The following is a 24697-nucleotide window of genomic DNA, read 5'->3' on the forward strand; positions in this document are numbered from 1 at the left end:
AGAGAATGCTATCATCATGAGCCATACATTAGAGCTAGATGTCCTGCTGAAATGTAATGGCTACAGTTTTCCCATGATTTCAGCTTTTAGCAATACCAACATAGCAAGGCTGGGTTGTCTGATAGTACAAGCCAGTTCAGTCAATTGTCAAGACACTTGCCCACGAAACTACTGAAAAGGCTGCTGCCCCCCTTTCGGGTACCATATGGTAGTCTGGCCTCTCCACTGATAGCCCTGTGATGCAGTTGCACCTGTGGTGTTGCTGTCTGTATTGTTGAAGCATACAAGCCACCCAACCCTTTAAGGCCCTTGATTTGTGGGGAGTTATGGCTGATACGATGCTGTTAAAATTACACATGTAATTTGTTATTCTGGAGTGTGTTAAAGAACATAAATGACATTAATGGACATTTATCCATCCTAGAATCACAAATTAAATAATTGAAATATTTTAATGTATTGCTTTGTTGGAAAATACAGTGTCAAATATTCTTTGGTATAATGTGTGAAACATGAGTGAGTAGGAACTTTTGTCCCATAGGAAATAAATCAATAAATTGCCTCCAAAATGCAAATCTTTCAAATGTTCAATAAATCTCTAATAGAATAGACCCAAAAGACTAACTTACAGGAATATATTAGCATAATCTCGCTCACTGTTGTTAGAATGCTGTAGTAGGTTGTTTTGCTGTTGACCATCATCACTCTTGAATGAGAATTTCACTCTGCAGCGGAGTGTGCACTGTTATGAAATTTTCCTGGCAGATTAAAACTGTGTACTGGACCGAGAATCGAACTCGGGATCTTTGCCTTTCGCGGGCAAGTGCTCTACCATCTGAGCTTCCCAAGCATGACTCACGTCCCATCCTCACAGCTTTACTTTCTGCCAGTAGAGCACTTGCCCGCGAAAGGCAAAGGTCCCAAGTTCGAGTCTCGGTCCGACACACAGTTTTAATCTGCCAGGAAAGTTTCATCATCACTCTTGCCGCTGAATTCATAGAATTATCGAGATACAGTAATTGCAAAGCTACATCTTGTTAATTGAAATCTTTTATTTACATATTCCTGGATACATGTTTAAATGAATTTAAAAATCTGGCAGAAAAGTCTCCATTTTCAGACTCAAATTTGCTTCAGGGTAATTTTGATAGTTGGCAGAGTATCTGTTTTAACGTTATTATTATATTTTTTTCATTTACATGTACTCGGATTGCAAATCTGCAGAAAACAAAAAGGTGATAATATTTTCAGTTATTTGGTGCAAAGTTATCTCCTTTCCTACTTCTTGCCTACACACACACACACACACACACACACACACACACACACAGTTTTGTTATTTATATTGGTGGTATAATTCCATCAGTTGGTGGATTGTAGAGTATAATTGCCAACTTTTGGCTTCTTTTGTTCTTAGATATGATAGGCTACGATGTTGAGCAAGTGCCTGTGATGCGAGCTCAACGTGATGGACCCGATTCAACGGGGTCCGACGGGTTTCATCACCTACAACAGCATGCTAAAAAACGTCGAAGCTCAGACATGGGTTCTTCAGAGGATTGGGAGTATCTGTTGCGTTCAGATCATCATCGGACTCTTGCTGCCAGCGTCACAACAATGCTTGGTTTACACCCACCTCCACCACCAAGTTCTGAGAAATCACATGAGAGTGCCACCCCAACAAATTCATCTGCATCACTTTTCTTATCGTTGCCTTTGTTGCATTATGCGCTACATCTGCTTTATGAGGTAAGTGTGCATGTTGCAATGATAATGTTATTGTATTTGTTTGCAACTATCTCAACTTACTGAATAGTGGTAACACTGACAGCAATGAGCAGAAAGATAGCAGAGAATTTAAAACCCCTATGCTGAAGTTTCCCTTATCAGCAGCCAAACAGGTAAAATATGCCAACATTTAACACTGTGACATAAATTTGACATATTTCAACTTTTAGAAAAGGTAATAACACATTGTAGTGCAGCATAACAATGTACTATGCAGTTGTTTCATTCTGCTCAAATTTTAGCTGCTGAGAAAATATACAGATCGTGTTCAAAACAGAAAATCATTGTAATGCCAATTCTGGGGTACGAACACATGAAGAACATATCCATTTTGGGAATACAGAGGAACAGATCCTTCTTCATTTGAAATATCTGGGATAAGATGTTTTACAATGTTAGATTTCTGTGGAGAGAGTTCATAGGCTTTGGAACGTTAAGTTCCAAAAATGCTGACAGACTGCATAATCAGGTACTCACAATTATATCTCCTTGGGCAGTGTTGTCAAAACAAATGTGTTGGAAAGAGTACTGAGTAAAATATTACTTGATTTCATTGAGAACATGTTTTTTAATGTATAAATGGGAATATGTGTGTGTTGCAAAGGTCATTTTATAAACCTGACAAGTTTCTAAAAATTTGTAAGGAATTAGGCCAAACGACTTTATTGTTCAGTGTGTTTCTTGCACCTGACATCCATCTGAGGTGTGGTTGTAGCAGCTCCTGGGGACTCCTCACCCACCATCTCTTTTTTTGTGGACAACAAAAGACTTTTTTTGTTATTGAACTTTTCATTTGAAAGTTTGTTATTATGAATGAATCAGAAACAAGCTGGAAGAGGTACATGGTCTGAAGTAGCACTGAAGATTGTTTACCTTTGGAATAAAGGGTTTGTACTAGAGATCAGAAAGGAACTGTGTGTACTTCTCTTAAACTCACCGGTGAATTGTTTGACGTCATCTCTGAATTTGCCATCGCCATATGCTCAGAGACTTGGCTTGTGAGTCTCCCCTACTACCCATTTAACTGAAAACTCACCACTAGAGTATGTTTTTGGGTACAAGTGGACAATGCCAGTGTAAAAAGGGAGGAGAGTACACAAGTTTGTAACTATAATCAAGAACTCAAGGCATTGCTGCTACATACGCAACCATTGGCCAGCTGATTATTATATATCAATAAAATGACTGACTGGTTAGCAGTGAATATTGTTCTCTTGGTACGTGTGTGTGTGTGTGTGTGTGTGTGTGTGTGTGTGTGTACATTCGTACGTATATACTTATATATGCATAAACTGTTCGATCAGACCTCGGGATGCTCAGTGGTACCAACTGGCCTACGTGTCATCCTGTCATCCTCAGCCGATTGGCATCACTGGATGTGGATGTGGAGGGGCATGTGGCCAGCACAGTGCACTCTTGGCCATTGCCAATTTTCGTGACTGGAGCCACTACTTCTCAATCAGGTAGCTCCTTAATTGGCCTCACAAGGGTTGAGTGCACCTGGCTTCTTCAACAGACTTGGACAGTGACCCTTCCAAGTGCTAGCCATGCCCGACAGCACTTAACTTTGGTGATCAGACTGTAACTGGTGTTACCACTATGGCAAGGCCATTGGCTCGTTTGTGTGTATATACATGAATGAAACTTTCAAAGACTGTTCTGAATTATATATTTAGTCTCTCCTTCTAAATGGTCATTAATTATTAAAATAAATTTACAGCAGTCTACAAAAAGGTTGCAGAAATGAATGATAAACTACACAACTTGGTATTAGCCCATAAACGCAAGTTGTCATAGCCAAAAGGTCACACAAATATCATGCTTTTTGTTCGCAGGAACATAACAGTGATGATCTGTGTCCAGTTTTCGTTTGACGGAACACATATGTGTCTGCTGGTGGAGGTGGAATAAACAAGAATACAACCATTTTCTTTGAATTGGACAAACTTTGTATGTTTTTTGTCTGGAGCATGGAATGTACTATCAAACTTTTTCCAGGCATCATTCTTCCTCAAGTGGTGCACATTTACAATTGTATACATTGCATCACTCAATTTTCATCTTATACCCTGCAAAATCACTCAAAACATAGCTCTGTTTGAGGCCAGCATATCCTGACAATCAATCATTTCGACGTGTCAGTGCTATTTTACAACAGCAAGATATACACTCAACTTTCATAGTAAGTCATGACTAGTCTAACACTCTTGCATGCCTCTGTAAGAGAGAACGAGTCTATGAGTAAGAAGCGATCACTTTTGGAACTTGTCATATTCATGGAACTACAGCAGGAATGAAGGAAGTTGGTAATAGCACTGATCACCTTGGTGTCTAAGGTATGCAATCCTCAATGTTAAACTTGTTCTCTCTGGTACATATGTAGCTGTAAAAGCACACTGGCCTCCACCTAAGGTTACAGCAGCAGAGATGGGAAATATCCGTAATGCAAAATAAAACTTAAGCCTTCAGATGATTTTAATTACAAAGTTACTTTTCTCTTGCCTTCATACATTCTTCATGAAAATTGAAATAATCTATCAGAAGTTTAAAGCACACAAAGAGGCACTTGATCAGTCATTTTATTCCTGGAGCATTGATCAGTAAAGGAAAAAAAGGAGTGAAATTGTTATCAAGCAACTTTCTCAGGGATTGTATCAGTGGTTTACTGAGTGTAGGTTTCATTCAAGAGTGATCTACCTGTAATTAGCTGTCAGGATTGGTTATAGTTAGCAGGTTCTTATTAGTTGTCTCTGATGGGTAGTCACTAACAGCTATTTTACTGTCCACACCTGCTTTGATTCTTGCCAACAAGAGAAATGCTGTGTGTGGGGCCTACAGAAATTATGATTGACATACGAAGCTCATTATTTGTTAAATATTTATATGATACTGGGAAATTCTGCATGGAATTCAAATAATGGAAAGGATGTAAATAAACTAACCACTTAACATATTAATTAGGTGTTAAGCAGTTGATAAGCCCATAAAAGACACTGAAAGCGTCTGTAAGCTTTTGGACAAAGTCCTTCCTCAGAGCTAACAGACTAACAAAAATGGTACTGCAGTCCAGTGCAGGTTTGTGTGTGTGTGTGTGTGTGTGTGTGTGTGTGTGTGTGTGTGTGTGTAGGTAGGTAGGGATGGGGAGGGCTTGGGGGAGGGGACCACATGCACGCTATTAGCTCCGGGGAAGGTCATTGTTAGTAAGCATAGTACTTATCTCAATCTTTTTTATGTAGCTGTCTATCACACAATCCCTCAGCTATGCATATAGTAAGTGTAAGTACTCCCTCCATTATTTAAAACCTTAAAATCTCTCACAATCAGGGCTTAAGTCACCCTGCCAAGTTTCTGGACATGTTCTGAGCACGTTTCAGCTGCCACTTGTTGGATAATATGAGACTGAAGGAAAAAAGCACAGTTGCTACCCATCTACAAGAAAGGCAGCTGAAGTGAAGTACTAATCTACTGACCACTGTCATTGATATCTACATATTGTAGAACTTTGACATATATTCCGTGCTCAAACATATTGATGTGTCTTGAACTGAATGACTTTCTCCATGCTAGTCCCCATTAACTCAGAAAATACCACCCATTCAAAATCAAATTTATCTTTCCTCACACAATATCCTGAAAAACAACGGACCAAGGCAGTCAGGCAAATGCAATATTTCTTGACTTCTGAAAAGCATTTGACTTAGTTCCAGACCAACACTTAATAATGAAAGTAAAATGATACAGAGTATGAAACAAAATTTGTGACTAAATTGAGGATTTCCTTGAGGTGAGGGAACAGCATGTTCTCATTGATGGAGAGTCGCCAACAGAAGTAGAAGTAAATTTAAGGGTGCCCTAGGGAAATGTTTGGGACTCCTGTTGTTCATTTTGTGTATTAACATTCCAACAAACAAAATTAATAGTAACCTCTCTCTTTTTGCACGAGATGCAGTTACCTATAATGAAGGAAGGCCTAAAAAAGCTACCAAAATGTCCAGGCCAATCCTGGTAAGATTTTAAAGTGATGTGAAAACTGGTAACTTGCTTTCAGTGTTCCAAAATACTACACTTAGTCTCATTTGACTACAATATCAATGAGACACAACTGAAATTGGTCAACTCATACAAATACTTGTAGGGATGTGAAATGAAATGTAATGATTACACAGGTATAGTAAGGGAAGTTCTGGCCGAATGTAAATAATTTAGGTTTAAAGGAGACCGCTGATTGAACATTAGAACTGTTGAATCATCGACAGGCACACAAGAAAGCTCAGTTATTTGTCTCCTTTACTCCTTAATTTTGTATAATAATACACAAGTTCAGTCAGAGGTAAAAGATGGTAGACTTTGGTTAGTAGACAGGGTTCTGGGAAAATTCAGTCACTGTACAAAGGAGATTGATTACAAAACACTTGTGTGACTCATACCATATACACTCCTGGAAATGGAAAAAAGAACACATTGACACCGGTGTGTCAGACCCACCATACTTGCTCCGGACACTGCGAGAGGGCTGTACAAGCAATGATCACACGCACGGCACAGCGGACACACCAGGAACCGCGGTGTTGGCCGTCGAATGGCGCTAGCTGCGCAGCATTTGTGCACCGCCGCCGTCAGTGTCAGCCAGTTTGCCGTGGCATACGGAGCTCCATCGCAGTCTTTAACACTGGTAGCATGCCGCGACAGCATGGACGTGAACCGTATGTGCAGTTGACGGACTTTGAGCGAGGGCGTATAGTGGGCATGCGGGAGGCCGGGTGGACGTACCGCCGAATTGCTCAACACGTGGGGCGTGAGGTCTCCACAGTACATCGATGTTGTCGCCAGTGGTCGGCGGAAGGTGCATGTGCCCGTCGACCAGGGACCGGACCGCAGCGACGCACGGATGCACGCCAAGACTGTAGGATCCTACGCAGTGCCGTAGGGGACCGCACCGCCACTTCCCAGCCAATTAGGGACACTGTTGCTCCTGGGGTATCGGCGAGGACCATTCGCAACCGTCTCCATGAAGCTGGGCTACGGTCCCGCACACCGTTAGGCCATCTTCCGCTCACGCCCCAACATCGTGCAGCCGGCCTCCAGTGGTGTCGCGACAGGCGTGAATGGAGGGACGAATGGAGACGTGTCGTCTTCAGCGATGAGAGTCGCTTCTGTCTTGGTGCCAATGATGGTCGTATGCGTGTTTGATGCCGTGCAGGTGAGCGCCACAATCAGGACAGCATACGACCGAGGCACACAGGGCCAACACCCGGCATCATGGTGTGGGGAGCGATCTCCTACACTGGCCGTACATTACTGGTGATCGTCGAGGGGACACTGAATAGTGCACGGTACATCCAAACCGTCATCGAACCCATCGTTCTACCATTCCTAGACCGGCAAGGGAACTTGCTGTTCCAACAGGACAATGCACGTCCGCATGTATCCCGTGCCACCCAACGTGCTCTAGAAGGTGTAAGTCAACTACCCTGGCCAGCAAGATCTCCGGATCTGTCCCCCATTGAGCATGTTTGGGACTGGATGAAGCGTCGTCTCACGCGGTCTGCACGTCCAGCATGAACGCTGGTCCAACTGAGGCGCCAGGTGGAAATGGCATGGCAAGCCGTTCCACAGGACTACATCCAGCATCTCTACGATCGTCTCCATGGGAGAATAGCAGCCTGCATTGCTGCGATAGGTGGATATACACTGTACTAGTGCCGACATTGTGCATGCTCTGTTGCCTGTGTCTATGTGCCTGTGGTTCTGTCAGTGTGATCATGTGATGTATCTGACCCCAGGAATGTGTCAATAAAGTTTCCCCTTCCTGGGACAATGAATTCACGGTGTTCTTATTTCAATTTCCAGGAGTGTAGTACGAGGGTAGGCTTGAAAAGTAATGCACACATGCTTGTGGAATACAACCTAAATTACTACAAGGAACATGCCATGTGTCATATGGAAGGTAATGTCCCTCTCCATACGCTTGTGCAGTTTGAATGCATTGCGTTCATCTCATGCATTTAGAGTAGTGGAAGTATGGAGATGTGTTCTAGTGCTATGACAGTCCTAGTTAAACAGTGTGCTGTTATCGGAGTTTTAACTGCTGAAAAAGCTACTCCTAATGAGATTCATCCTCATTTAAAGGCTATTTAGGTGGCGATGCTGTTGATAGGTTTTCTGTAAATCACTGGGTAATAAAATTCCATGATTGCAAACCTGGAAAATCCGTAATTGTTATATAATTGTTAATGAAACACACTGTGGATGTCCAGTCAGTGCCACACAGACAATAAACACCACAAACTAATTGACAATTTGATTCAAAATGAGCAACTTCTGCAGTAGCACCATGATGAAGGAGATGACTTCCTTTTGAATATTGTGGTGGGAACGAGTCATGGATCCATCATTAGGATGCAGGGAAAAAAAAAAGACAGAGTGCTGAATATCATCGAACATCTTTTCTTCAGGCAAAAAAGTTCAAAACACAACCATCTGCAAAAAATTCTTTTGTCTGTGTTTTGGGATGCTCAAGTTTATGTGACTGATTATCTGGTATGAGGTGCAATCATAAATTCTTTTCAGAAAATAGAGACTCTAATACACCACCTATGTCGAGTTTGTCTTGTTAGAGGTGGCCTGGCGCCTACACTCTTGCAACATTACAATGCTCATCCACACTCCTCATGTGCAACTGAAGTTGCTCTGTGAAACCTAAAGTCTGAACTGGTTGCACACCCTCCTTACTCCCCACCCCCATATTGCGCTTCGCAATTTTTATTTTTTTTCCCTCAGGAGCGACTTCAAGGGTAATCATTACACCTCACAATTCCATACAGAATATCGTGTTGTTACACAGCTGTACTACTCCCCAAACCTTAGTAAGGTTGTGCATTGTAAATATAACTATAAACATATTGGGTGTAATGGGAAGTTATGAATCTTGTCAGAAATATGATTATAATAGCAAACAACAAGCTAGTTAAAAGGCAGCGTTTATTCTAACATTCACTGCTCCAGTATTGGCACAATACATTTGCTTTATGCTGTGGCTGTGCATCCCAAACACGTCTTATTTTTGAATGCCTTCAATTTAGTAACTTAATGCTACCATATAAGGGAGAAACATCTTGGAATTTTTTTAAAACTAGCCCACAGTCAAATTACTTGTTCATCTTTTCAAGTGTGCCTCAGCCAAACTTGGCATTACTCTGTATGAAGTAGAGTGTGTGCTGTGTACTATGATGGGTACACAACTTAAGACAAGGTGGATGACTTATACTAAAGCAAAAAAAAAAAAATCTACAGCAATACAACCATTGACATTCACAATCTGATTTGCTCTTGATCATAAAGTATCCCTCTGATAAATCAGAGGCTAAAAACAGATACAACTCTACATCTCTAGCCCTGTTTGTGCTCTTGCAAATGTGCACTGGCTTCCATGTTTGTCCTTTCCTCCATCTTTGCCCTTTCTTAAACCAGTTGACATAAGTGCCAGCATTTTATGTACATCCATTTTTGGATGAATACTGCAGCAGCAGCTGCTGTAAGTGTTATCATTTGGTAATAACAAAAGTTCTGGTAGAATGTAATTTAAGAGCAAAGCAGTCCACTCACTAAATAGCAGCAGCATTGAGTACTTCACAGGCACACACACATACAGAAGAGAAAGAAAACTGCTAGCTTATGGAATAAAGCCTTTTATAAGCTATAATACACGAAATGCATGTGCTGACTGGACACGAAGTGCCTGGATTGCATTATGATAGGTGAACTAGGGTGGGGTGTGGATTGTGTTGGGTGGACTTGAAGGGGGGGGGGGGGGAGAGAGAGAGAGAGAGAGAGAGAGAGAGAGAGAGAGAGAGAGAGAGAGAGAGAGAGAGGAGGGGGAGTGAGAAGTGTAGGGGGGAGGCAGGAAGAGGGGTTGAGGTTGGGTAGTTAGTGGCTCAGAGGGAGGCAGCAGGTTTGCTGGCTAGTAATGCAGCAGGAAAGGATGGCAAATACATGGGTACTGGAGCTGGAGGGCTTCAGTGCACGATTGGGGGGTGGGGGGTGGAGGCATGTATTGGAAAGGGTTGATAGGACAAAGGCAGGGGAAACTATTGGGTGGATGGCGTGGGGACTGTGGGTTAGCAGAGATTAAGGCCAGAAGGGTTACAGGAGTGAAGGATGTGTAGCATGAGTAACTCCCATCTGCACAGGTGTAAAAAATAAGCCGGGGAAGGACAAGCACTTGCCTTCCAGTTATCGACCCATCTCGCTTACCAGCTGTGTCTGTAAGGTGATGGAGCGAATGGTTAACTCTCGTTTGGTTTGGCTCCTTGAATCTCGACGCCTACTTACCAATGTACAATGCGGATTTCGTAGGTGCCGCTCTGCTGTTGACCATCTGGTTACCTTGTCGACCTTCATTATGAATAACTTCTTGCGGAAGCGCCCAACCACGGCTGTGTTCTTTGATTTGGAGAAGGCTTACGACACCTGTTGGAGGGCAGGCATTCTCCGCACCATGCATACATGGGGCCTTTGCGGTCGCCTCCCTCTTTTTATTCGTTCCTTTTTAATGGATGGACAGTTCAGGGTACGTGTGGGTTCTGTCCTGTCAGACACCTTTCGCCAGGAGAATGGGATGCCACAAGGCTCAGTTTTGAGCGTCGCTCTCTTTGCCATAGCGATCAATCCAATAATGAATTGCCTCCCAGCTGATGTATCAGGCTCCCTTTTCATGGGCGATTTTACGGTCTCCACGTGTGTCATATTTGGCTGCCCTTTGTACCCGTTCTCTAAATGTCCTCCGTGTTCTCAGTGGTATGTCGTGGGAAGCGGATCGAACCGTCCTACTTCGCCTGTATCGGTCGATCATCCGCTCAAAGCTGGATTATGGGAGCTTCGTATACTCCTCTGCACGGCCGTCCATCTTACGCCGCCTCAACTCCATACAACATCGGGGTTTACGTCTTGCGATCAGAGCGTTCTATACTAGTTCCGTCGAGAGTCTTCATGCTGAAGCCGGTGAATTGCCACTCGCCTACCGGCGCGATATACTGCTTTGTCGGTATGCCTGTCGGCTACTGTCAATGCCTGACCACTCGTCTTATCATTCCTTTTTTGACGACTCTCTCGACCGTCAATACAGGTTGTATGTCTCTGCCCTGCTACCCCCTGGAGTTCGCTTTCATCGCCTCCTTCAACACCTTGATTTTTCACTCCCTGCAACCTTTAGAGTGGGTGAGAGCCACACGCCACCTTGGCTCCAGGCTCAGGTTCACGTTCACCTTGACCTCAGCTCGCTCCCAAAGGAGATTACCCCCGGTTCGGTATACCACTCCCGTTTTGTCGAACTTTGTTTGAAGTTCATTAATATGACCTTCATTTATACAGATGGCTCTAAGACCAATGACGGGGTTGGGTGTTCTTTTATTGCCGGGGCACAAAGTTTCAAATACTGGCTCCATGGCCATTGTTCGGTCTTCACAGCTGAGCTCTTTGCCCTCTACCAGGCTGTTCTTTACATTTGCCGCCACCGGCATTCTGCTTATGTCATCTGCTCCGATTCCCTGAGTGCCATCCAGAGCCTCAGTGATCCGTATCCGGTTCACCCTTTCGTGCACCGGATCCAATGCTCTCTTCAGCAGCTGGTTAACGACGGTTCTCCGGTTAGCTTTATGTGGGTTCCTCGCCATGTCAGTATCCCTGGGAATGAAGCTGCAGATGCCACAGCCAAGGCTGTGATTCTCCAGTCTCGGACGGCTTCTTGTTGTGTCCCTTCATCAGATTGTAGCAGGGTCATTTGTCGGCGCATTTTATCACTGTGGCATGCCGATTGGGCTGCACTTATGGACAACAAGCTTCGGGCCTTGAAACCTCTTCCCGCGGCTTGGACGTCCTCCTCACGCCCTTCTCAGCGGGAGGAGGTCGTTTTGGACCGGTTACGAATTGGACACTGCCGGTTCAGCCATCGCCATCTGCTGATGGCTGCACCGGCTCTGTTCTGCCCATGTGGGCAATTGCTGACTGTCAGCCACAATTTATCGTCCTGTCCGGATTTTACTACACTGCGTCTTGATCTTGGCCTGCCATGTACTCTGGATGCCATTTTAGCGGATGACCTAGGAGCAGCTGCTCGCGTTCTTCATTTTATCAACTTGACAAACCTGTCTAAGGACATTTGATTATGCTGTGTTTTTTTAATCCTATGCCTGTTACTACGTCTTATATAGTGTTGTCCCTTTTAGTTGCTGTTTTAACCTTGTGCCTCGCGGTGCATTCCTAACTTAGTCTGGGCGCTAATGACCATTGTAGTTGTGCGCCCTAAAAAAAAAGTAAGTTGTAAAAAAGCCAGTGGTGGACGGAAGGATCCAGATGGTATGGGTTGTAAAGCACCCAGAACGCAAGCATGTTGACCTCAGGCGCATATTGTGCCACTAGGGGTCAACTTTGTTCTCTACGGTTCGGCAGTGACCATTCATTCTGGTGGACAGCAGGTTGGTTGTCATACGTACATGAAAAGCAGTGCAGTGATAGCAGCAGACTTGGTTTATGAGGTGGGTGCCTTCACATGTGGTCAGCCTCTGTTTAGTAGGGTAAGCCTGAGACGGAACTGGAGTAGGAAGTGTTGGTTGGGTGAATTGGGTGTCTTGCACCTGGGTCCTCCACAGTGGTATGATCCCTGTGGCAAGGGCTGGGACTGGAATGGCTTAGGGATGGACTAGTATGTTGTGGAGGTTGGGCGGGTAACAGAACACCACTTTAGGAGGGATGAGAAGGTTCTGACAAAGAATGGGGTACAGGTGTTCTAGTCTGGGGTGGTATTGGCTGAGTAAGGGGTCACTCCTTTGTCTCTGGTTCTTGTGGTTGAGGGTAGGATTGGGGGCATGTAGGGATAGGGCACAAAATATCTGTTTGTGGACTAAGTCTAAGGGATACTGCCTTTCAGTGAAAGCATTTGTGAGACTTTCAGCATACTGGACAAGGTAGTGGTTGTCACTGTAGACATGCTGTCTCTTGGTGACCAGGATGTTTTGGCGTGGAGGGGATGTCAGCTGTCAAATTGCAGATACTATTGTTGTTTGGTGGGTTTAATACAGACAGAGGTGTGGATGGAGTCACCGAGAGGAGTAGTTAAACGTCCAGGAAGATGACCAGTTGGGTTGAGGAGGACCAGAAGGAGTAGTGGGAGAGAAGACGTTGAGGTTGTGGAGGAAAGATAGGGTGACTTGACCCTGGGTCCAGATCATGAAATTGTCATCAGTGAACCTTACCAGGTGAGGAATGTTGATTTTGGAGGCTAGGAATGCTTCCATGAAATGGCCCATTGAACAGTTGGCATAGGAGGGTGCCATGCGGGTGCCCATGTCTATGCTGCAAATTTTTTGATATGCCTCATGATGAAATGCAGTGACTACCTGACAGAAGACTTCAAACAACTTGGGTTAGTACATAGTCGCCACATCCTCTATCCGACAGTTTTCCCTTCCTCTGTTCTGTAAACCTCCCTCCTCCGATCCTTGCCTCCAAGCCATCTTCACTGTACACGTGTCTCTTCATTTGCAGACTTAGTCCGTATTTGTAGCTTTCTAATTGCAATGTATCATACATGTAGCTTGCAGAAGTTGGTTTGTATTATAGCTGGGTATCTGAATGCTTAATTTGTATTTTCCACTTTACAGTTTTTCAAATTATTGTTATGTGATATCATGCATGTCAGAAAAATTACATCAAGATGTTCAGCTGATTTTTTTGTTTACTGCTTGAGCTATTTACTCCTTGTCATTGTATTTTATTCCCATTTTCCCTTTGTTTTTCTTTACTGTTGAATTTTTCTACTTTGTGAAGAGATCCTCTTTGCTCATTTTCTTCTTTTTACCTTCTATATGTTACCTAGTTTATTTTCTAAATTTATTGCCTTCAGGTTTTAAATCCTGCTTCTATATACAAACTACATGTTCTTTTTTTCCATATCATGTGCTATGTTCATGGCTTGATCATCTCTGAATGTACCGAATTTGGTATGTCATCTGATGACAGTTACCGGTTATTATTAAGTGAAAGATATTGTTTGGTGAGCACTTCATACTCTGTGGTAGTTAATCTTATTTAATCATAATCTGTTAACTGACTCATGTTCTTCCTTAACAAGACTCACTAAAATCATTTACTATGCATTGTGGACTGCTGTTACAGAAAAGCTGTATACTACAATCAGATTTGTCAAAACAACAGTTCTCAAATTTCATACAATAGATATATACAGATATTTTTCATCATATGTACAGTACGCTTATGGGAAGACTTACTGGTCTTCAAGGAGGTGATATATAAACAAATCTGCAGCAGAGGCCAGGTCACCCGCGTGGCACACTCCTGTGCCAACCTTTTTATGGGCCATCTGGAGGTAACATTCGTAGCCTCTTAAAATCCCAGACTCCTTGTCTGGTTCAGGTTCATTGATGATATCTTCATGATCTGAACCCAGTGCCAAGTCATTGTATCCTCGTTCTGTCCTCCTCAATCCAACATACTATCTTTGGTGATGTTGATCATCTCCTCTCTGATGGCTCCATTCACAGGTTGTGCCCATATTAAACCCATGAACTGCCAACAGTACCTGTGATTTGACAGCTATCACCCCTTCCACACCCAGAAAGCATTCCAAAGGAGCCAGGCCACTGATGGGTGGCATATCTGAAGTGATGAGAATTCCCTTGTCCAGTATGCTGAATGTCTCACGAGGCCTTCCACTTGATGGGAAGGTATATAAACAAATTTGCGACACAGCTGTTGGCACCTACGTGGGACCCTCATATGCTAATATTGCTATGGACCATCTAGAAACCTAACCCTTTGTCTGGTTCAGTTTCATTGATGGTATCTTCAGGAACTGGACTCAAGTCAAGACACCCTATCCCCATTTGCCCATAATCTCAACACCTTGTCTGCCATCCACTTCACCAGGTCCTCCTCACCCCAATATCTCACTTTCCTGGATGTTGACCTCCTCCCCTCTGATGGTTCCATCCTCACCTTTGTCCATATTATGACCACTAACCTCCAACTTTACCTGCTCTTTGACAGCTGTCACCCATTCCACACCAAAAACCGATATATCCGGGTCACTCATGGGGTATTTGCAGTGATGAGAATTCCCTTGCTCAGTATCTGCAGGTCTCATGAGACTCTTTACAGACAGGCAGTACCCCCAAAAATCTAGTTCTCAAACAGAATTCCTGTGCTGTATACTCACATACCTGTACTCCCCCCACTAGTCCCAAGAATAAACTACTTTGGCTTGTCCCCCTAGTCACCCAATATCACTTTGGATAGGAGCAGCTGAACAGTATCCTTCACCAGTGGCGTGATGATCTATGAGGGACACCTGTCCCATCCCACCAAATCTTGTATTACATCGGCCATGCAACCTACACACCGTCCTGGTGTTCCCTCCCTATTCCACTCCAATTCACAAGGCCTTGCCCCAGCAGTCATAACCCTGTGGAAAAACTGTGTGCTAAACCTGCCTGATTCACCCACCCAGCACTTTCTACTCCAGTCCTGTTGCAGGCATAACCTACCAAATCACAGGCCAGGCCATGTGCGAAAGCACCCATGTCATAAATCAACTGTGTTGCAATGTTGCACAGCTTTTGATGTCAGCATGACAACTAATCACCTTTCTATCAGAATGAATAGCTACTGTTAAACTGTGACCAAAAACAATGTTGATCACCCAGCGGCACAACGTGCAGCTGAGCACAACATGCTAGAATTCAGTAGTTGCTTCACAAGCCAGGCCATCTGGATCCTTTCCTTCGCCATCAGCTTTCCTGAATGATGCTGGTGGGAGTTATCCTTGCAGCACATCCTTCACTCCCATAACACTCCTGGCCATAGTCTCCATTAACACAGTGTCTCCACACTCTCTACCCAACAGTGTCCCCTATGTCACCTCCTCACAATCCCTCTCTCTCTCTCTCTCTCTCTCTCTCTCTCTCTCTGTGTGTGTGTGTGTGTGTGTGTGTGTGTGTGTGTGTGTGTGTCAACCCAACCCTCACCCCCCTCCCCCCTCTCTCCCAACCTTATTCCATCGGTTTATATGTAAATTCGGTGTTGTGTGTGCAGCTGGCACAATGTAGGGGCATAGGTGCATGCTTGCGGGTGTACTCTTCATAAAAGCTGGGAAATTTCCTTTTTCTTTTGTGTGTGCCTGTTGGCATTAATGCTTTTACTGTTCAGTGACTGGTCTCCTTTACTCCTAAATTATTTATTATTCTTACTGCACATAAGTGCCGGTATGGCTCCTTAAATTAGTTCTCATCAGTTTTTGTTCCCTGTCTTTGTCTGTTTTAGCCAAAGCACTGACTGTGAAGGTCCTGACTTTGGTGGGACCTTAAAGTAAAATTGTCTTTCTGATTTTCAAAAAAGTATTTGTGTATGTGAATGCAAAAAGTTTCTTTGGCCTGTGCAGCTTACTTTTGCAAGAATATTAGGAAAGAAGAGGAAACAATGAAACCTCTTTGATGAATTATTATTGATCCTTTATGTAAATCTGCATCGATATTAACTACATACGTTTGTGGAATGGATTATTTGTTCTATGCTGTAATTCCATATTTTTAAATGAATTTGGCATGAACAACACTTCCTGGTAAATGGCATTCTTGAATGTGATTATTATGAAATGTTGATACTGGCTAGTTCTTCAATTGTAGAGACTATAAATAGTGACACCTATCTTATGTTTCCTTCGGACACACTCAGTGTTACACAGACTCCTCAGATACACAATGTAATATAGGAGTACATTGTCAGTTCCAGTGACAGACTAAGATCAACAGTATAACTGTAAATTCCTGTTCTGTTACTTTTCTCTGTAACACATATAAGTTCAATGCATACAGTTTTTTTTGTATGCTCTTGTCTAAGTGCCAGTTTATTAAGAAATTTAATTACATTGTGTATTCAGTATAGAAGGTGCTGGGTGGCACATGTGGCATTCCTTATTTATAATATTCCTAACTGCTTTATTTAACAACATTAATATTTATTTACCTGTCCCTTTAGATATGATCTGCATTTCTGCAATGAAGTTTTGAACTTTCAATGCTGATTATCTAATTTTGTCTGTCTGTAATATTGTATTGCTCAGTTCATTGATGCTGCAAATTAATATACATCCCTTATATAACAGCTGATGTGAATTCTATTTACTACGGCATACACTAAAAAAAATAAGACTCACCATAAATGAGTTATTCAGTTGAGATGGAAATTAGTAGACGTGCATGTACCAAAAATAAAAAAAAAATTACAATTTCAGAAAAAATGGGACAATTTATTAAAGATACAGAGTTAAGTCCACCTATGACTACCTATGACTTGTACGCGAGTAGTTATTAGGCTTGATGCTCCAAATGTTCTCACTTGGGGATGACCTAGGTAGGATTTGGCAAGCACAAAGACAAGCAGTAGAAATGTGTGTGTGTGTGTGTGTGTGTGTGTGTGTGTGTGTGTGTGTGTGTGTGTGTGTGGGTATTATCTTGTTGAAATGCAAACCAAGGATAGTCTGGGGAATCTCCAGACATGTCTTTGGCCTGGAATCTAAATGCCTGGTGTAGAATTGTCTTCAGTGTTGAGTCCCATTTTGAACTGAGTGCCGATTGGCTGAGGGCATCAGTCTCAGTCAGAAAGGATGATAACCAAGGTCAGTAATCACAGTTTAAGTAAACAGTGTTTAAAATGTCTGTGTGGTACACCAACGTTAATCGCCAGGCAGCAAATGACCACCAGCCAACTGTGCATCTTACTGCAGTTAACACTGTGTATTGTAATGGAAGGTGCATTGGAGATGCAGAGATGTTAACAGATACATGAATTTGCACATGGCTGCCTATAAATTTTCTAGATAATCGCTGGTAAGTGACATAATTTGTCTCATATGCTCTCATTTTTGTCAACAAGCAGAAGCAAGTTTATACCTTGCTACTAGTCCATTCATTTATGTGTGGCAAAATGGAAAAAGAACACCAAATTTTTCAAAGTACAAGCTAGATATATCTCTCAGGTTGGTCAGTGCAAATGAACTTGAAAATAAAAGAACTGACGGGTGCAGTATAAAAGAAGAAATGTACAGCATCTTCTTTTGATCATTATTTTTTTAATTTTTTCCATTCAGTTTGAATACCTACATCATTACATCATTTAAGTATAAATACCATCAAATATATGAATATAATAGAGGGAAAAATTCCACGTGGGAAAAATAGATCTAAAAACAAAGATTCTGTAACTTACCAAACAAAAGTGTTGGTACGTTGATAGAGACAATAACAAACACAAACACACACACAAATTTCAAGCTTTCGCAACCTACGGTTGCTTCATCAGGAAAGAGGGAAGGAGAGGGAAAGACGAAAGGATGTGGGTTTTAAGGGAGAGGGTAAGGAGTCATTCCAGTCCCGGGAGTGGAAAGACTTACCTTGGGGGGAAAAGGGTCAGGTATACTTTTGAGCGCGCGCGCGCGCGCGCGCACGTGCGCCCACACACACACACACACACACACACACACACACACACACACATATATATATATCCATCTACACATATACAGACACAAGCAGACATATCAACGTACCAACGCTTTCGTTTGGTAAGTTACAGAATTTTTGTTTTTAGATATATCATCAAATATATGTTGATTAACACATCTAATTTTGATTTTTATGAAAAATGCATATGTTCTTATTTCATACTGTATGCTACATACAAAAATCCAGTTTTCATTGCAAACAAAAATTCATAATTATCAGTGTTTTGTAAAAGCTTGTTAACCAAGATTGTAAATTAAATGCTACAAATTAATTTTTTTTGCGTATTTTTGTATTTTACACATCACATAAATGCTCACAGCATTTGTTTAAAGTCGGCCGGTGTGGCCGAGTGGTTCTAGGCGCTTCAGTCTGGAACTGTGCGACTGCTATGCTCGCATGTTTGAATCCTGCCTTGGGCATGGATGTGGGTGATGGCCTTAGGTTAGTTAGGTTTAAGTAGTTCTAAGTTCTAGGGGACCGATGACCTCAGATGTTAAGTCCCATAGTGCTCAGAGCCATTTGAACCATCTGAATTTGTTTAAAAATATGTTTCTACATGGAATCGAATCCAGGTGCGAGTACGCTCGCTACTGCACAGTCACATTGCCTGTCAAAATAAATCTATATTATTTCAGTGAGTTAAACAATCGCAATACTCAGAAAAAGGACTGAATTTCGCCACCATCCCCAGAATGATCCCGAAACGAGACATTATCAGCGGCGTGGAAGAAGCAGTACGAGGGCTTCCAAAGGAGGAAGCAAAGGAAGTCAGACGGGAAACTTGCAGAATATTCAACAGATCTCGATTACCTAAAAATAACATATCTGCGTAAGTACGAGCAGCTCTCCGATCCCTTAGAGATGACCCTGATATAACGATCCTACCAGCGGGCAATATTACAGTGCTATTAAGCACTGCCGAGTACCGGCAGAAAATAAACCTGCTGCTACAAGACGAGGCCTACAAGAGGCTGAAGAATGATCCAACCTTGATGATGAGTAGAAAGACGATAGCTCTGCTGAAGAAATCCGACTTACCTGAGTCAATGAAGAAATGGCTGCACCCCAGAACGCCAGCGATACCGCACCTATAAGGACTGCTGAAGATCCATAAGGAAGGGGTGCCTCTGAGACTGATTGTGGACTCCATCAACTCTCACAGTTACGGACTAGCTAAATACTTAGTGACACTGCTCAAACTCCTTGTGGAACATTGCAGCCACCATGTGAGAAATTCAGCCGAATTTGTAAAAATACTCAGGGATATGCAACTACAAAGGGAGGACCTACTCGTGAGCTTCGACGTGACGTCGCTTTTCACGAAAGTGCCCCTTCGAGACTCCTTGGCACTTTTAGCTCAGCACTTTGAACCACAAACTGTCAAACTGTTTGAACACACACTAACAACCACCTACTTTCAGTGCAACAATGAATTCTATGAGCAAATCGATGGTGTGGCCTTGGGTTTCCCACTGGGTCCTGCAATTGCAAACCTCTGTATGGAATATTTCAAGGAGGTGGCCCTCCAAACTGCTAGCCAGAAATCAAAGCACTTCTTCCACATTGTCGATGACACTTTTGTCATGTGGGGACATGGTAAATAGGCGCTAGGTGAGTTTCTGGAGCACCTCAACAGCATCCATCTGAATATAAAATTTACGCTGGAAATGGAGGAAAATTGATGCTTCCCTGTCCTTGACATACTAATTAAGAGGAAGGCAGATGGTTCACTACGCCATGCAGTACATAGGAAGAAGACACACACAGACCGATACCTTCATTCAGCAAGCTGCCACCATCCAGCATAAAGACAAGCAGTACTGACCACCCTGGTACATAGGGCGTGCTCCATCTGAAACAAAGACAGCCTACCATCCGAGCTGCAACACCTGAGGGACGTCTTCCACCAATATGGCTATAGTGAAACGCACATCAGCAGGGCGCTTAAAAGGAAGAAGGAAGCAGTGACAACCCAAGAAGAAGAAGAAGAAGAAGAAGAAGAAGGAGGAGGAGGAGGAGGACAATAAACAACTCGTGTTCCTTCTGTATGTGGGTCCACTCTCAGCCAAAATTGCGCAACTTCCAAATACAATATCAAAACCATTCTCTGCCTACCACCGAAGATGAGGGAGTTCCTAGGTTCTGCCAAAGACCTGCTGAAGCTTAACACACCAGGAATATACAGCATCCTATGGGAATGAGGTAAACCATACGTTGGACAAACACAGTGGTGTATATCTAAACACTGTGAAGAACATATTAGATGTGCGCGACTACATCACACAGAAAAGTCGACCATAGCAGAACACAGCATAAATGAAGAACACACCTTCAACTTTGAAAACACCGATGCCGAGCCTCTGGCTTCTGGGAAAGTATTATCAAAGAATCCCTAGAAATAAGGATTCAAGACAACCTGGTCAACGGGGATGAGGAATACCAACTCGGCGCAGCATGGAACCCTGCGATAGCAGCAATCTGTTTGGAGCGGGTCCGTCAACATTCTCCACCACAGATGCAGACAGAATGCTTACACCGAGAACCAAACGCAGCCATTGGGGACGACTGCTACCCCCACTAACTCATGCATGCTGCCGGTCCACTGCAGCCTCCCGAAGTCTAGTGGATGGGGGGGTGGGGGGTGTGACCATGCGTATAAATACCCCACTCTCTGCGAATCTCGACACTTCACCAGAATATTGGTGGTGTAACACTTCCCGAAACTTCGCGATGTATCAACCCTACCATCCAACTGGAGACCCCTGAAACCTTCATCAGTAGTTTATGCTGGGAAATCCTACAGTCACGTATATGATTGGAATATTTAGAAGTCAGTTTTCTCGAGAATTTTTGAGAGTTGCATCAAACTTTGGGACAGGTATGTTTGAGTTTTGAACTTCATGTACCATGAATATAAAAAAAGATTACAGACATCTGACTGTTGTGTAGTCCACTTGTTAGAGAAAAATGGGCAGTGCAGTCACTCGTGGAGGGGCAATTTAATTCTACTCCTGGTAAGTCTGATTCATATGATTCATAAATTAATAAACTTTCTGCATTCGTCTTACATATAGGGTACAGCATACAATGCATTGAGTCTGTCTCACCATGTCAAAATGCGTGCCGTCTTAATACCGTATGCTTGTAAAACTCTGGTCATCTCTCGAAAATGGGGAGTGAGCAGCAATAAAATTTAACTGTGGTCAAAGCCTTCATTTAACATTGATCGAGATCAGTGCATCAGAATTTTGCAATGAACAACGGTAAATGCCAACTTTACTACAGTTAACTTTTAGTCGATGTCAGTGCACTTAGTCGGATGATCAGCAAAGGTGTTCTGGTGACACTCTTGACAGCATGGTATACCAGTCTATTGCCCGCCACACAACCACAATCAACAGTGCCATTTCTTTTCATAGCAGGACTTCTTTTGTTGCCATCCTTACAGCACAGTGATACGTTGATGACATTCTGTGCCCGATTTTGTTGCCCTTCATGGCAAGCCATTCTGGGCTTACATTGGAAGAGAATGCCCATCTGCACATGGTGAGAGTTTCTACTGCTAGGCTTCATGCTTGCCAAACTTTGCCTTCGCCAGCGAGATCACCAGACCTCTCCCCAATTGAGAATGTTCGTGGAAACACATGATGGCTGTATTGTAGAAAGCAGGCGAAAATTTAATGTTGATGATGAGTGAATGTCTTCCTACGGTTTGAAGCAACTATTGCAGGCCACTTGAGGGTGTATATACTGTGCAAAATGAGCCTTCTCAGGGAAGAGACTGAAATATTTTATTCAAGCAGCAATTTATTTTGTCAGCACAAGAAAGCAAACAGTTTTTTTCAATTTTTTATGTATTATTAATGTAGATATGATTTTTGTTCATAGGACTTGAAGCTGAACATGCTGATGTCAGAAGTATTACCATCATTAGCTCAACTTTTGTACCAGCTTTCAAGTGACTTGAAACTGCCAGCATATGTTGATCATTACTGGAAGGATTATCCAACACTCTGCCCTGCCAAAGTACTGAAGGTATTGCCGTGTATACACTCATTTTCCTTTTCATGTAATGTACTTATGAAAGTGGAATTGAGATATTACAGACCGTACACTTCACAGTTTAGTGTTACATGTTCGGTTTTACATGGGGGTATATAAGTCATTTACATTGTAACAACTATCTTACTTACTATAGCCTTAAAAGAATCCAAATATACATAGACAAGAAAAAAGTAGTGTGTAGATAAAAGGAGAAAAAAAAAAGGAGGAGTTAAAATGGCTGACAATATTGAGACATACGTGGGGTGTTCAAAAAGTAAGGTGACTTTATATTTTTATGAAAAAATATTCATTGATTCATCAATATTCATTTTGTCCCCTTCAAAGCAATCCCCCTTAGATACAATACACTTGTACCTGCACTTTTTCCAATCCTTGAAGCACTTGTCGTAAGCACTATTTGGTACAGCCTTGAGTACTTCCAGCAATGCAGTTTATATTTCCTCAGTTGTTGAAAATCTTCATCCTTTCATTGGTCTCTTCAGTTTTGGGAACAGGAAAAAGTCACAGGGGGCCAAATCCGGTGAATATGGTGGCTGAGGCACGATTATTGTATTGTTTTTGGCCAAAAGATCTCTCACAAGCTATGATGAATGAGCAGGTGCATAGCCATGATGCAAAAGCCATGAATTGTTTTTCCAAAATTCCCGACATTTTTTTGTGTATTGCTTCTCGCAGACGGCGCATAATGTCAAGTTAATACTCTTATTGACCGTACGACATTGGGGCAAAAATGATGTGCTACGCCATGGTAATTGAGAAAAACAAGAGCAAAACTTTACATTTGATTGAACTTGGTGTGCTTTTTTCGGTCTTGGCTCTGTGGGGTGCTTCCATTGGGATGACTGGGATTTGGTTTCAACGTCATAACTGTAAACACATGTTTTGTCACTGGTTATGACCCTTGTGAGCAAATCAGGATCATCATTGATGTCATTCAAGAGCTCCTGAGTGATCCTCAGGTATCGGTTCTTCCGATCAAAATTGAGAAGTTTTGGAACAAAGTTTGCTGACACATGTCTCATGTCCAAAACATCCGAAAAAATTGCATGACATGAGCCGACCGATTGCCAACCTCCTCAGCAAATTCTCTTACAGTTATTCGACAATTTTCCAAAACAATTTTCTTCACAGCTTCGACGTTGTCATCTGTTGTTGTGTGCTGGAGTGTCCTGAGCGAGGTTTGTCATTGGCATTTTTTTGGCCATCTTGGAAGAGTTTGTATCACTTGTAAATCTTTTTTTACTTAGAGCAGACTCATCATATGCCACTGTCAACATGTCAAGTGTTTTAGAGCACTTGATTCCATTTTTTTCACACACACACACACACACACACACACACACACACACACACACACACACACAAATAATTGATGCAAATTATTTGCTCCACTTTTTATAAGAATTGCAAATCTCCAAGCACACTAAAACACACCTAACATTTCTATCTGTCAGAAACAAATGAAATATGCTGTACACTTGAAACTGTGAACATACGTTCAGGACATGTGTACCAACATATCAAAAAGAAGATTGATAAGTGAATGTATGTTGCCCACACAATTAAAAAGTCATATTATTTTTGAATAGCTCTCGTAACAGTGTAGCTGGCGATTTCCTTGCAGACTACTAATGTGAATTGTACAGAAGTCTGTTTATTTTGAATCTTGTTTATATTTGTTGTTCGTTCCGAGGCTCGTCTGTGTTTTGAAAGCAATATATGAAGACTTTCTTACTGGCTTGCAAGGCCTAATGCAAGAAAGGATTTTCTGTTGGGGTTGTCTCCCTTAGCCTTTGGAGTTTCTCCTCCACCACAAGGCAGTGGTTCCCTTCTCATTTAATCCTCAGAAAGGAGGGTTTCCTCATCTGCCAGCTACACCATTCCAAAGCCTTCCTTCTCTGCCATCGCTGCCATTAATGTCTTCACCCGTAACCCTGGGCATAGGTTCAGTGTTATACCCCACAGGATTGGGTCCCTGCCTGAACTCAGCCATCCTAGCACTCTGGCCTGCTGAGGTGTAGGATGCCCACCCCCGCGACTTGGACGTGCCAGACAGGAATTACCCCAGTGGAGGAATAGGGAAGGGGACCCTACCTCCCTGGAGCCAGGTTAATGATTGTGTATGGTGCCACAATCAAAGACAATCAAGACAAAAAGATGATTTTTGCAGATGATATGGTGATATGGGGTGATAAAGAGGTAGATGTTCAGTTACAACTTGATGCGTGGAAGGAAATAATGAAAAGGTATGGATTAAAAATAAATAAAGC

General features: G+C 42.7%; 1 protein-coding gene across 1 annotated transcript in view; it reads left to right on the plus strand.

Moving 5' to 3' along the window:
• Window positions 1-24697, plus strand: part of LOC124797781 (anaphase-promoting complex subunit 1) — a 349586-nt gene that overhangs the window by 152679 nt on the left and 172210 nt on the right. The window contains exons 15-16 of the mRNA XM_047260813.1: window positions 1418-1749; window positions 22251-22397. Coding sequence (XP_047116769.1) covers window positions 1418-1749; window positions 22251-22397 — 479 coding nt within the window. The remainder of the gene's footprint in view (window positions 1-1417; window positions 1750-22250; window positions 22398-24697) is intronic.

The sequence above is a fragment of the Schistocerca piceifrons genome, chromosome 1 (assembly GCF_021461385.2).
Source record: "Schistocerca piceifrons isolate TAMUIC-IGC-003096 chromosome 1, iqSchPice1.1, whole genome shotgun sequence".
Classification (NCBI taxonomy): Eukaryota; Metazoa; Arthropoda; class Insecta; order Orthoptera; family Acrididae; genus Schistocerca; species Schistocerca piceifrons.